The sequence below is a fragment of the Euwallacea similis genome, chromosome 4 (genome assembly GCF_039881205.1).
Source record: "Euwallacea similis isolate ESF13 chromosome 4, ESF131.1, whole genome shotgun sequence".
Taxonomy (NCBI): domain Eukaryota; kingdom Metazoa; phylum Arthropoda; class Insecta; order Coleoptera; family Curculionidae; genus Euwallacea; species Euwallacea similis.
The window spans coordinates 2019693-2033208 of NC_089612.1; the positions used below are offsets into that span (position 1 = coordinate 2019693).

General features: G+C 33.7%; 2 protein-coding genes across 3 annotated transcripts in view; both read right to left on the minus strand.

The window, feature by feature from the left end:
- LOC136408666 (protein AF-10-like) overlaps positions 1–5950 on the minus strand; it is a 56869-nt gene extending 50919 nt beyond the window's left edge. The window contains exon 1 of the mRNA XM_066389784.1: positions 5938–5950. The gene's annotated coding sequence lies outside the window, so the exon portion shown is untranslated. The remainder of the gene's footprint in view (positions 1–5937) is intronic.
- Positions 3501–4628, minus strand: LOC136408684 (uncharacterized). Of its 2 annotated transcripts, XM_066389812.1 has the most exons (5): positions 4515–4628; positions 4325–4396; positions 4016–4273; positions 3823–3955; positions 3501–3731 (listed from the first exon to the last, which is right to left on the minus strand). In XM_066389812.1, exons 1-4 carry the CDS (start codon positions 4518–4520, stop codon positions 3839–3841), a joined length of 453 nt encoding a protein of 150 aa, XP_066245909.1. In that variant the 5' UTR covers positions 4521–4628; the 3' UTR covers positions 3501–3731; positions 3823–3838. The 2 variants fall into 2 exon arrangements, with proteins under 2 accessions (XP_066245909.1, XP_066245908.1); XM_066389811.1 differs by having other exon boundaries at positions 3501–3955.
- Positions 5951–13516: the final 7566 nt, after the last annotated feature.

Sequence of the window (13516 nt, forward strand, 5' to 3'; positions counted from 1 at the left end):
TAATTCAATCTTCTACCGCGTCTCTTAAATATGGAATAATTATTTTAAATTATCAAATTATCATTTTTATCATAACAGAAGGAAATTATCATTTCTCTTCAAAGATGAGAATTGACAACGCTACGATCGTTTTTTGTCAAGCTGATGTTTTTGTATAGTCAAACACTACTAGAGGCATTGTCAACTTTTGAAGCCATGTTGCCAGAAGCTCAAAACCAAACTTAGTATACGTAAAGATTATAAGTTTGTTGGTGATTCGTTGCTTTGCTATTTTCGTATGAAAGCAGCAACGATTCGATAAGGATAATTATTAAATAACAATCTGATTTGCAATTGTCCCAATTTTTATTGAAACTCGAGAAATGACAACACTGCCAACTTATTTCTGTAAACTGTCTCGAGCGTTTTGCATAGCCAAACGCCACTCAAGGTGCTGTCAATTGCTGAAGCCATGTTGCCAAACTTAGAATTTTACCCTTAAATACTAGAAATTTACCTACAAAAATTTTATACAAAATTCAAAAAATTATCCATATTAAGCCTGCATAACATCCCCATGAGATTCGGAGTTTTGGGATTAGCTTGATGCCTACTTTCCCGATAAGATCCAACAAAACAACGTTCTAGAATAGTAATAATGTTTATCGCTACGACTCTAAATAACAATGGCTATCAACAAAGTGTGTTGTGTCGCGATTATTTAATTTAAAAACATTGGCTAAAATTGACCCAGAGGTGGTACTGCCAGCCATATTGTGAAACGTTCGGGAAAATAACAATTATTATCGTCGTTCAACACAGAAACAGTTAAAGCTTTACTCAGAATGCGATGATTCATGACAACTCATTATATTTACTCCAGTAGTTTCCTGCAAAGATAATTTTTAAACAACAATATAACGTCTTAGCTGCAACCTCACGCTGGATTGCGGATTCATTTGGAATCCTCGTGAATTTTTCAGCTAAAGTGTGGTGAATTCGTGTAATAGTCACTAAGGTGTTTATAGTTAAGTTGCACTTTACCGCAGCAGAAAATTCTTGTACAATTTTCCAAGTTTGGAGCCCAATAAAGTAAATCTTCTTCTATCCCCTCCTCATGGAAATTACTTTCACGTAATAATTAGACACATCTTCTATTGTTACGAAACATTCCGTGGGTTTATAGAAACTGTGGCAAACTTATGTTTTCTTATGGTAAGACGATGTTTTCTTCACTCCAACACACCATGTAATGAGTTTCTCTTCATTGACTCTTACAAAGCCATACTCTAATAATACAAATACAGGATGTTCCACATCGTCATTAGATGTTTTGACAAAACCGAATAGTAAAGTTACAAAAATTTAGTGATTTGGTAGGGACCTTGGGGCGACCTCATATAATATATTTCGACTAATGTTACACTTCCGGTTGTACCGGAAGTCGATACCGATTAATTATTTTAAATGGAACACCCTGTATATTATTGAATTTTTTTAATTATGCGTTCAATTTTAATACAAGTTTATTAATACGTTGGCTTTCTTAGAATTGATCGTTTTCAAGTAATAAGCAATTAAATATTGAAAGTGACTGATGCAGATGTCTGCAGAGTTGCAAATTGTTAACAAACGGATCGATATTGTGTAACTTTTTTGCCACAATTCTGTAGAAAATCCATGTTTTAGTATCTTGTCAAGTTTTGCCTCATATTTTCTATAGGGTGTCCATAAAAATAGAGCCAATTTGGATATTAAAAAGTGGCAAAAATTTTAAATGGAACCCTATTACTATTTTGGCGTATTATGAAATTATGTCGAAAAAGAACCTATATTCACTTTTAATTACCCATAGTAAAGTTACATAGTTTTTAAGTAATTTCGTTTTATAAGTTAACGCAAGGATAGTATATTCCCAATTCTAAGCTGTAATGCTAATATAATAAGACATATGTGACCATAGGTAATATTTATACATTTGAACATACACGTTAATTGATATATAAAATTTGAATAAACAGTTCAGAAATAAAAGGTCACATTTGAAAAACTAAAGTTGAACTTCTTTGGTATGTTATAGGGTAAGAAATAAAAGTTCAAGGTCGCCAAAAAGTGACAACAACTTACCCATGAAACTTTTACTTGTAACGTTTTTTGATTAAAAAAATTCTTTAAAAAGTTACTGCCATTATTCCATATACACTAACGCACCCTGTATATGTCAGACATTGACCAAATGGTGGAGGTGCAATGAAGTTGTTAAAACTCAAATTCTTTCATCATATAAATTTTAGTGGTTCGTATTGTCGATGTCTCCAGCTACATAGAAATAACTAAACTAACCCTACGCCTTCAAAACCTTCATTTATGCAATATTGTGACCTGTTCATCACAGATAACGCCATGATCTCACATATTCCAAATTTCTTTGGCCATCAATTTCTAGGATTATTATGCAGGATATTTGAATAAAGCAGAGCTTCATTTTTTTTTTGAGATCATGGAAACGATGATAAATACAGGGTAGCTCAAATTAAAAAAATATGCACGTTGGTCTGGACTATTAAAATCTCGTCTTTCAAATAATCATTGGTTTGAATTAACTTTGACTGATCTAAAAGGCAATAATTACCTACAGTTAAGGTTCTTCTAAACTATGTTGATTAGTTATGCATATTTTAAGGGAGATTTTGGATACATTATCAACTGAGAATTAACGGATTGTTGTAGAGTCTGTCCCAGGTAAGGATGAACAGCACGGGGATCTGGGAAAGGGTAATAGATAGAAAACTGCGTAAATTAGGAAAAAGTTGCGCAATTTAAAGCAAATTAATATTTTGTTTTTATATTCGCTAAATTCCGAATGGTTGCGAAGATATCCGGAAAAAACGAATTTGGCAGTTTTGATTTTTTGTAAATAACTCTTATACCATTGCTATAAGTCAAAATCATAGTCGATTTATCAAAAAACGTTTTAATGGCCACAACTCATAAAGTTTCTGAGAAAAGTTCCAAATGTAATACATGGCTGAAAACGAAATTTTATGGCAATTTTAAAAATGTAAATATTCGATATTGCATCTATGTGAAAGTGGAAAGTTTAACAATTTGTCTCTGATAGTAAGGACTTAACAATGCAACTGGCAAAACTTTCATTCCTCTAACTGTAATCGTCTAATAGTTATTTGCAAAAAATTAAAACCTCCAAATTCGTTTTTTTCCGGATATCTTCGTAACCATTCGGAATTTAGCCAGTATAAAAACAGATTGTTAATTTGCTTTAAATTGCGCAACTTTTTCCTAATCTAAGCGATTTTGTATCTATTAGCGTTTCCTAGATCCCCATGTGATTCATTCTTATCCGGGACAGACTGTAGAAGCTTTATCAATTTTATAGGTGTTTTATAGGTTCGATTGCTGTTTATCAGCCTTTTAGGAATTAAACGGCTTTACTAGGTTATTTTGGGTTTACGGCTATCTTCCAGGGGTTCTTCAAGGATAAAGCACAACTTTTCTTAGGTGTGTAATTTGCTCAATTAAGTCAATTAAAACACATAGGGAATTTCTACAAATTAATAAAAGAACATTTTAAACCTACGTAAAACTGAAAATAATACTACTTTTGGTAACATAAAACCACCATTCAGCACGGCTGTCCTAAACCGGACAAGGCCTTTTCCTGACAGTTAATAGGATATGATGTCATTTTAATGTACTTAGGAACTTCCATGTCTCCATCAGTAATTTTTTCTCTGCAAATACCCACATGGTTCCCATAAGAGCAGCTCCATTTACACACACTCACGCACACACAAGCACACATATTTCGAATCCAGCCATTACCTAACAATGAACTATTTTACTCCTCCACCATGTTAGGCACCGACCACACATATCTCGTCCTTGGACCCTTTGCCAGATTAAACTTCTCTATCGCATCCAAAACATAGACCATCACAGCTATGAATCCTAATATCTATAAAACATAGTGCAATCCATTAAAACTAGTTATCAGATACGAGATAAGAATACTGACTCCAGTGACGATGCATCCCTTTGTTAGCTCAGCTGCAAGCAGCGATGAGGCAATGAGAAGCAGCATTGCCATTAATGAGCTGTTGATGAATTCCACCCAAAACCATGGAAATTCGGATTTTTCCACCACGCCTCGAAGATGGAAGGCTACGAGTACTACCACGCTTAGGAAGCCGTAGATGGAACAACCGCAGAGAAATTGGGGTTGGAAAGTTTGGCCTAGGAGGGCGGTGAATACGATCAGAACCACGTTGAGGCACTTGATGAATTTACTTTAGTTTTTCGATTGATTATCGTGTTCATAACTTACTGCTTCTAGGATTTTAACCAATCCTGAGTAGGAATTAAGGAATACCAAACCTCCTTGATAAGCCACGGGAACCTGTAAAAAAACATTACGAGTTATGCAATGGACCCTTGCCATAGAGGTAACAATAACACTAATTATAAATGAAAATCCAGGAAATATGCTAAATTTTCAGTAAAATTACACCACTTACGTTCATTTTTCACGTAGTTTTAAGCATTTGCACTGTCGAAACACAACTTAATTTCTCCGGTATTATTTCAATAACAAACGATATGTAGCTAATCTTATCTAGGTATGATAAGGGGACGATTATGCTATGAGCACTCGAAATGAGTATTTTTTAACGTGCAGCTATTTACGGTAATTTGGCGCGTTTCTGTGCTTTAACGATTTCACAATTAATCTTAGCGAAGATTTAATATTTTTATGTAACATTCAACCGAATTTGTCTATAAAAACGTTCACTAGATTGCAAGAAGGTTGACTTATGCCCAACCCTTTATTTAAGTCCTAACTAAGATTAAACCAACCCACATGGGGCAAAGCTCCTTCAGAGAGTGTATTATGGCTAAACCCGTATAATGATGATCTGAAAAAAGAAACCGCTTATCAGTGATCTTTTATTGGGTCAGAGAGAAGGGTGTCTTTATCCAGGGAGCTGAGGGGATCAAAAGAAACCACTCCATGTCTGGACTTATCCGCCCTTATTCCCAGGGGGACACTGCTACAGAAATAGTATTTAAATTTTAACTGTGCCTTTATCAAAAGGAAAATCACTGTGCCATTTCAGCATAAACGCGTCTTGAGTATTGCATGGATTCTTGATATTATGGAAATTTTAGCTCACTGTGGACAATTTTTTTTACAATATTTTGTAGCCCCAGAATTCTGCTTGAAATGGCCTTATTAGATGTTCGTTCGAAAATTTTAAATTTGGGAGATATGGGCGACTGAAAAGGGAAAAATTGAAATTATTTTCAATTCTTGCTCTGTTCTGGATTATTAAATTTTTTAGCTGACTATGAAAAATTTACCCGAAATTCCTTTATATCGTATTGTTGCATCAGATTTTTGCTTCAGTTCACCTCATCAGACGCCTGTACAAAAATTCACAATAGAGACGAATGAGTAACCAAAAAAGACAAACTTAAATTTTTGGATTTAGCCTTCTTGATTGTAAAATCTTTTAGCTTAGTTTCTGCACTCCATTTTTTAGCTCTAGATTTATCTTTTAAACTGCCCTATTAAGCGGTTCGAAAAGTTCAAACAGACGAGTGACGGATATTTAAAGAAGGAAAAATTTTAATTTTTTAAATATTTTTGCCTTTATTATTGATTTTAAAATCTTTTAATGCACTCTCAACAATTTCTTCCAAGTTTCTCTAGATCATTATGTATTCCAAAGTTTTTGCTTCAAATCAGCTTAGCAGACTAACTCAAATAAACCAAAATTATTAAGTTCTTTGACATTTTTGGGCTCTTTAACAATTTGTCACTGCAACATAGAGTAATTGAAACCTACGCTAGCTGACGTCACCCAGATATGAACTCTATGTCTAGACGGTGTTATTTATAGTTGAATGTTTATAATATCAGCGCCATCTTTTATTTACTTTTTATTACGTTCCAATTAAAAAATGTTTATAGAATTCAATTTTTCGCTGTTACAAATTTCATTTTCCTACAAATGTGCAGCAAAGAGTGACTTATCCGCACAAATTTCTGAGCTGGAAAAGCAACTCGATAGCACATGTGCTGCATCAGCAAGCGATTTACCAACCAAAAGGCTTTGAAGTCCTAGGAATTTTTATTACCCTTCTGTTTCTGCTAGGGGCATGTTTAACCTTCATGTTACGAGGGCTGTAAGGGCCAAAAGAGCGAAGGCAGTTTTCTAGGAATGTTCCAAACAATAATTAATGAGAGGATTCAGCTGACTTTTAGCACTTTAAGCCTGTTTCTTTAGCAGCTAGATGCCAAAATATCAAGCATCGGTTGTGCTTTAAAAATCTTTTATAGATAGTGTCGATGTTGGCATTTTGCGAGTGTGGCATTAAGCAAGAAAGCAGGTGAATTTCACTTCTACCTTTACGTAACACAGAATAATTCTATTAGCAATGACCCTCCTGTGGACTTAATACATACTGAGTAAGGTACTGTTACTTATACATTTTTCTAGTTTCCTTATGACTTAGCAACGACCCTGCAGTGCAGTTAATATGTGCTCAGTAAAGTACTGTTACTTATTACACATTTTTGGTGTTTCCTTCCAAGATGGCTTAGCAACAGTCGCTCTTTACCGCCTTAAGGGTTTTAGTATGACAAGGCTTGCGCAAGGAGCAGACCAACCGGACCTGAGATCGAAATTTCTCCTTTACATCTAAGTGTGCTCGATACTGATTTAGAAATCTTTAGTTTTCTGCGAGATATTAACTAAAACAGTGCGGTTTCGGGAAATTTTCATTAAAATAAAAATGTTTTACTTGAGCAAACCTGCTTTTTTGCTCTGTCTTCTTATTGCTTTAGTAAGGAACTCTTACTGCTCACCAACGCCAGAGTCTCGGGAGCATCAAGGAGGCAGTAACAATAAGTATTTCGGCACTTTGACTGGGTAAGATTCATTATTAAGAAATGGATAGAGTAACCAAACAAAATTAAATTTCTGGTCAAAATGGTGGCGGTGTACTAGATCACCACAAAGAAGATTGCCCAATTTGAAAAAGGCAGAAGGATTTTGGTGACATCACTATTGCTAGTACTCTTTAAATGTAGAAGATCGTCATGATAACATTTTAATAATTTTAACAATACGTTCACCATATTGATCAGAGTTGTATAAAGCAATTTTCCATCAGTTTTATAGCAAGATAATTTTGTTGCACGAGCATTTTTGTTTAGTTTCGGAGGTGGTAGTAGCCACCATCACCACGGAGGAGGTGGTCCAAGACCCATCCAATCGCTAATTTTAAGCTACATTATCCGGCAAGCGTTGAACTACTATTCGGGACAAGTGGGTGGAGGTTGCAGTGGCAAAAAGTGCTAAAATTCTTTTGGTTATTTTTATAGGCCTTAGGGAATGCCAGCGCGGGCTTCAGTAATACTAATATGTTAGTCTAGGTGAATATATCAATGTGTTTTATAGTGAAACCCGAAAAACTCATGTCAGAGCTTAGGCGCCGATATTTAATTTATTAATAAGGGCGGAGTGTAATCTGCGATGACCTGAAATATATAATGTAAATTAGAATTATTGCTTTAATAATATTGATGCATTTGTTGCGTACTTATATGAAGTTTGATGAGATTGTTGGAAAAAATGAAGATTTTTTTGCCTTACAATTTTTTTTCTATGGTAAACACCTGTTAGCAAGGTCTAACATTGCTTTAAAAACCTACGATAATTTCTTATTAATTCTCCTCAATGTAATGACATCATACCACGTCGATAAGGCCCTTATGCTTTCTTCTTGTTTGATAGATACAGCAGACAAATTCAAAATATATCTGCGCATGCGTACAGTTATTACCCGCTATTGGTGCGACACCAACAAGAAGCCTCATTTTGAGTACAAGTTAATTGTGAAAATTAGGTTCAAAACATGCTTTTCAAAAGATTGAAATTTAGAAAGTTAAAGCTGAAATATACTAATATTCCAATTTGTTAATAATCGGGTAATGCCAAGGAAATGAATTGTTTTACTCCTATATAAAGAAACAGACGGTGATACCAGCCGAATTTGACATATGAGGGAGGTTAGAAACCTAACATATGTCAAACTCGACTACTGAAGCCGTCCGTTAATTTTACAGGGTGATCCATTAACAGAGGTCACTGACTATATCTCTGAAACTACAGGAGGTAGAGTTCTGAAAAATAATTCGTGGTAAAAGTGGCCAAAGGAAAATACTAGAAATAGTTTTTAGGTTCCTATCTTCGCCACCAGGTGGCGTGGCTCATATAAACTCCGATAAAACGTAAAATAACTGAGGATAATTCAGTATACGGAGTTTTGTGTTATAAACTCCCTCAGTTTTAACGATATTGTTTTTCAATTAAAAGAGGTAGAGCACCTTAAGGATTGAACGTAACATATCTGCACTATACAGAGTGGTCCAAGACAACATGGCGTGGTCCGCACAAACTGTCAGAAATGGCAAATTTTTTTATTAAAGTGGAGAATTAAGACTCTTTACCGACACATGCAAAATCCCCAGTCGAACTACTATTCTTGGAATTAATTAATATCGAATATAATAAACACTAATTAGAAGATATTACAATAATCCTTGTGTTCGAACGTAAGCGAGACAACATAATAAAAAAAAACCGTGACATATAGACGAATAATATTCTTATTGATATTTGATGTTGTGGATAATCTCGCCTTTAAAAGGGAACGGGGGCCATCCGCCTGGGTTTTTTTGACATTCACTGCTCAGGTGACCCTGATCGTCAAACCGAAATTTTGCTCGTATAAATAAAACTGAGCTTCACCCCGTTCCTATAGTCGATTTGTGAAGTCTTCAAATAGAAGAAGTGATTGGAGGATTCAATTGTTTTAGAACGAAATTGTGCCAATATTCAAAATGTACAGTAAAACAATTGCAGTAAGTATTCAATTGTTTACACTTGGTAGTAGTTTATACTGTTGTACAGGACGTTCCAACTTTAAGAGGTCGAACTTTAACCGCGATTTCTCCATAGAAAAACAATCGTAGTCTGCTATATAGGTCACATGCCGAAAATGCCAATAAATGTATCAAAAATACAGTGTGTTAAATTTTTCGGAGAAAACTACAAATTTATTTATTTCTCCTAAACCTCTTGATATGTTTTGTTGCAATTTTGCAGGCGTTACTCATATCAAACAACTTTTTTTTAAACTAAATTTTAATATTTCATCTTACACAGCAACATGTGCACGAGCACTACCATAAATATCTTTAATGAAAACAAATGTACGGCACTGGTTTTTCTCAAAATGAAAATCACATTTGTCGTCTACACTAATTTTTGAATAAAAAAATACCACATTTTTTTTGAAAAACACACCATTTTAGAGCAAAAAAATTAAAATCGTCTTAATACATCAGCAATCCAGTTTTTTCATTGTTATCTTAAAAATAATGTTGAAGCAATTAACTTTTTTTTTACATAAAATAAATTAAGTGATTAATGATTAGCAAGTTGTTAAATATTATTATATTTCATAACGTTTTTTCCCCAGCGCCAACTCTTATTCACTTGTTAATTATGAATTTTTTAATTTATTTTCTTTCAAAAAAAGAAAAATTGCCTCAACATTACTTTTAAGATAACAATAAAAAAAATACTGCTGATGCATTAAGACGATATCATTTTTTTTAACTCTAAAACGGTGTGTTTAAAAAAAATTAGATATATCTTTTATTCCAAAAAGAAGACAAATTACAAATGTGATTTTTATTTCGAGAAAAACCAGTGCCATACATTCGTTTTCTTGAAATATGTTCAAAGTAGTGCTCATGTGCGCCCTAATGTTGAAAAAAAAATTTATATTTTACTTCAAAAAATTAATTGTTTGATATGAGTAACGCCTGCAAAATTGCAATGAAATATATTGAGAGGTTTATGAGAATTGAATAAATTTATAATATTCTGCAAAAACTTTAACGCGTTTCTATTACGAATCGTTGTTGGGATATAACCTATTTAGTAAACAACTACATATTTTTCTATGTAGAAATCGTAGTTAGAGTTTGACCTCTAAAAGTTGGGACACCCGTATATTTATTTTTTTCTGTATTTTGTATTTTAGTATTAAAAAAATTGTAAAATTTCGGTTTGTTTTAATATCTTTATAAATGGGATTTATTTTACCTCTTTAGTTTTCTTTATTTCAATTTAATAATTTCTATAAATTTTTAAAAGCTCCGGAAAAAGGCGACTATTTAAGTGTAAATTGTTTATAGTTATTGTAGAACACATAAAGCTTTTAATACACATATCAAATAAAGTCGGAAGTCCGTAGAGTTGGATCCAGGAAAGAGGTCTTTTTGCCTTAATTTACTTTTATTTTTTAATTAATTTCCTTAATATATTTTTTTAAGATTAACTCTCAATCACATTCTTTTGATGATGCTAAAAATACAATAATACACAGGGGAGTTCCCTCAGCATAACCATGCATATTGACCAGAATACCTCGATAATATAATATTTGATGTCGTTTTATTTTTTTGTACAATTGTTTCAATGTTTATGCAATTTTTAGGTATTTTTCGTGATCATTTTCTCAATTGCGATGTACGTTAGTGCCACGCCAGTTCCGGTGGCTGTGGCCGATCCTCAGTATTATGGAGGGTTCGGTGGATATGGACGTCCAGGAGGTTTTAGAGGTGGATATGGCGGTAAATTTGTTCCAATTCTTCTAGCCTATATTTTAAATCAATTTATTTTTGAATTAAATAATATACGAAGATAGTCCCAGAAGTACCCGGCCTGATACATAGATGGCGATTTTTTTTCGAAAATTTCTCTATATTACAAACCTTAAAAAGATTATGTCTAAAGTTTGCTTGTTTGGAACCGTTTTTGTGAACGTTTTTAGAGATTTTGTTAACATGAAAAAAATTGGTTATTGATACATAATTCAATACTTTCAATTGAAAGGTCTTAATGCATCCAACATCGAAGCGGAGTTAGGCTGGATGTCTTTTGAAGATTTTTCCTCGATAAAAAAAAAGATTCTACTCTGGGAGAATCTGGTCTGTCGTTAACAGCTATAAAATATTCGATGGCAGAGTTTAATTACGATAGTACGAACTGCCAAGACAAACTCCGCACTGGTTGACCCTTTAAGGTGACCACTCCAGAAATTGTGGTGAAAATTTGCAAAATTGTACTGTAACTGTCTGTTTCAGGACCAAAGAACTTTTAAAAGAAATCAAAAGTTTTAGTTTTTGATATGTTCAATCGTAAATTCGAAGTTTTTTACGATAAACAAGATATAGAAGCCATAGAACATCACTGGGATAAGTGGGTCAATCTCAAAGGAGACTATGTTGAGAAATAATGTAATATTTTCTAATTTTTTTTTCTCTAGGTGTTAGATCAGGTACTTCTGGGACTATCCTCATATTTATTTACACTACCGTGATTAAATATGTTTTTAACATTTTTTTTTACTTGCAATTTACCATTCGGAATTACACCGAACATTTAATTGAAATTTAAACTTTAGGTAAAGATATTAGTCGTCAGCAGTGAAAAAGAAACTTTAAGGAAATCTAAAATTTGGTTGCCAGCACCAATATGTAGTTTACTCAATAATCTGTAAGTTAGCATATTGCACTAAAGTGCCGTTCGCTCACTTAATCGTGCACCATCTGTTGTGATTTCGATTAGTTAGGTTATAATACTCATGTGGCACCATCTGTTGGAGAACCTAAGAAAGATCTGATGTTTAAGGTTTGTTCCCGACTCGTAAGAGGGCGCCATAAAAAGAATATTTAATGTGAGATAGGCAAAGATGTGAGCATTTCCGCGATGTTTCCATCGTTGTCCTGCGGCTCTTTTTTCTCTTGAAATGATCTCATTCGCACCAGCTGACTTTAACTTTTTATTAAATTTACGCAGATATTCAATCGAATATTTTTTATGGCAATTTTTAAATTTACGAGAACTCTTTAAAAATTATTTATATTTATTCCAGGCTACGGTAACAGAGGTTTCGGTGGCTACAGAGGTTTCGGAGGTGGTTACGGAGGTTTCAGAGGCGGGTACGGAGGCTACGGAGGACACTATGGTGGCCACTTCGGATAATTGACCGCGATCAAAAGAGCTCCTGACGAGCTCCTTCTCTTGCCAAAAACAATATTAACTAAATTTTTTACATTTTAATAAATAAAAAGGAGTAATAAAAAATTATTTTAAGTTTGGAAAATGTTTGATTTATTTATTTTTGGTCACAGAAGATGTTTATCCCCATAGGCGTACCCCGTAATACCCCTGGTATGCAGGACGATAGGGATAGTAACTGCGGCCTAAACCAACATTCAAATAGACCGACCTGAATAATGGATTAGTGCTGGTTTCGGAAACCAACATTGTCATCATCAGGGCGATTAGAACTGGCCACATGAATATCTATCCATATAATTTAAAAAAAAGCCATTGTTGATACATAGTATTTAAAAAAATCATAAAAATATACAGTGTCCCAAAAAATATTAATTAATTGTTATTATAAAAATAGCTAGTTTTAATTTTACAGAGTGTATAAGTATTTTTTTAAGTTTTATAAATCAACAATATGTTTCACTATTTTGAGAAAATAATCATGGTGAAATATGGCAAAGGAAAAATTTAACTCTACTTCAAAATATAGAATTTTTTGAAGAACGAACATAAGAGATCTAGGCGAAATAACGCGTTCTTCTCTTTTGCCATATTTCTGGAACACTCTTTGTATAACACATCTATATTTTAAAAGATCTTCTTACCTTTGAGAAATACATGGTTTTCTTGTATGTCTATCGACTGCTCTTTAACTGGTGGAGAAGCGATTGAATTTGATAGATTTTAGCATATTTACGGTGCTTTATATTAGGGTAAAAGCCATCGTGCGTCAGCAAAAATCAGTCATCGAAGACGATGAGCTTTGAAAAGTGTGGGAAAGGTTCTCTAGTTCTTAATGACAGTTTCATTAGGTGTACGTGAAGAACTGCTGTGATTAAGCAGATGGTTAACATGCACTTCGAGCAAATTACCACTTTTCAAAATTTATTTTCGCTCATATATTTTTTGTTCAAAAAAATTGCAATGAATGGCAAAAATTTTGTGCTTCCAGTGCCGTTTTTTTACTCGTTTTTTCCAGATTCTGAAGAAGGTAACAGATTTGTTACCAAAACGTTAATAGAGATTTTTGTCCGAGCCTTTAATGAAGAGTAAATTTATTCTCAATTAGTTTAAATAGAGAATAGTGTACAAATCCACCATTCCAACTAGCCCTACTGGTGTGTGAGGCGCTATTGCCAAGAAATTAAAGGAAGGATGAATAAGGCGCCTCAAACGTATGGAACGTATTTACGAGAAAATTCTATACATAAAAAAAATATATATACAATTTCACTCACTTCATTCAAATAAAAAAGGTAAGGGGCGGCGTACTTCCTCACATGGAGACCTCGCATCTACGGTGCATGAACAAAAGT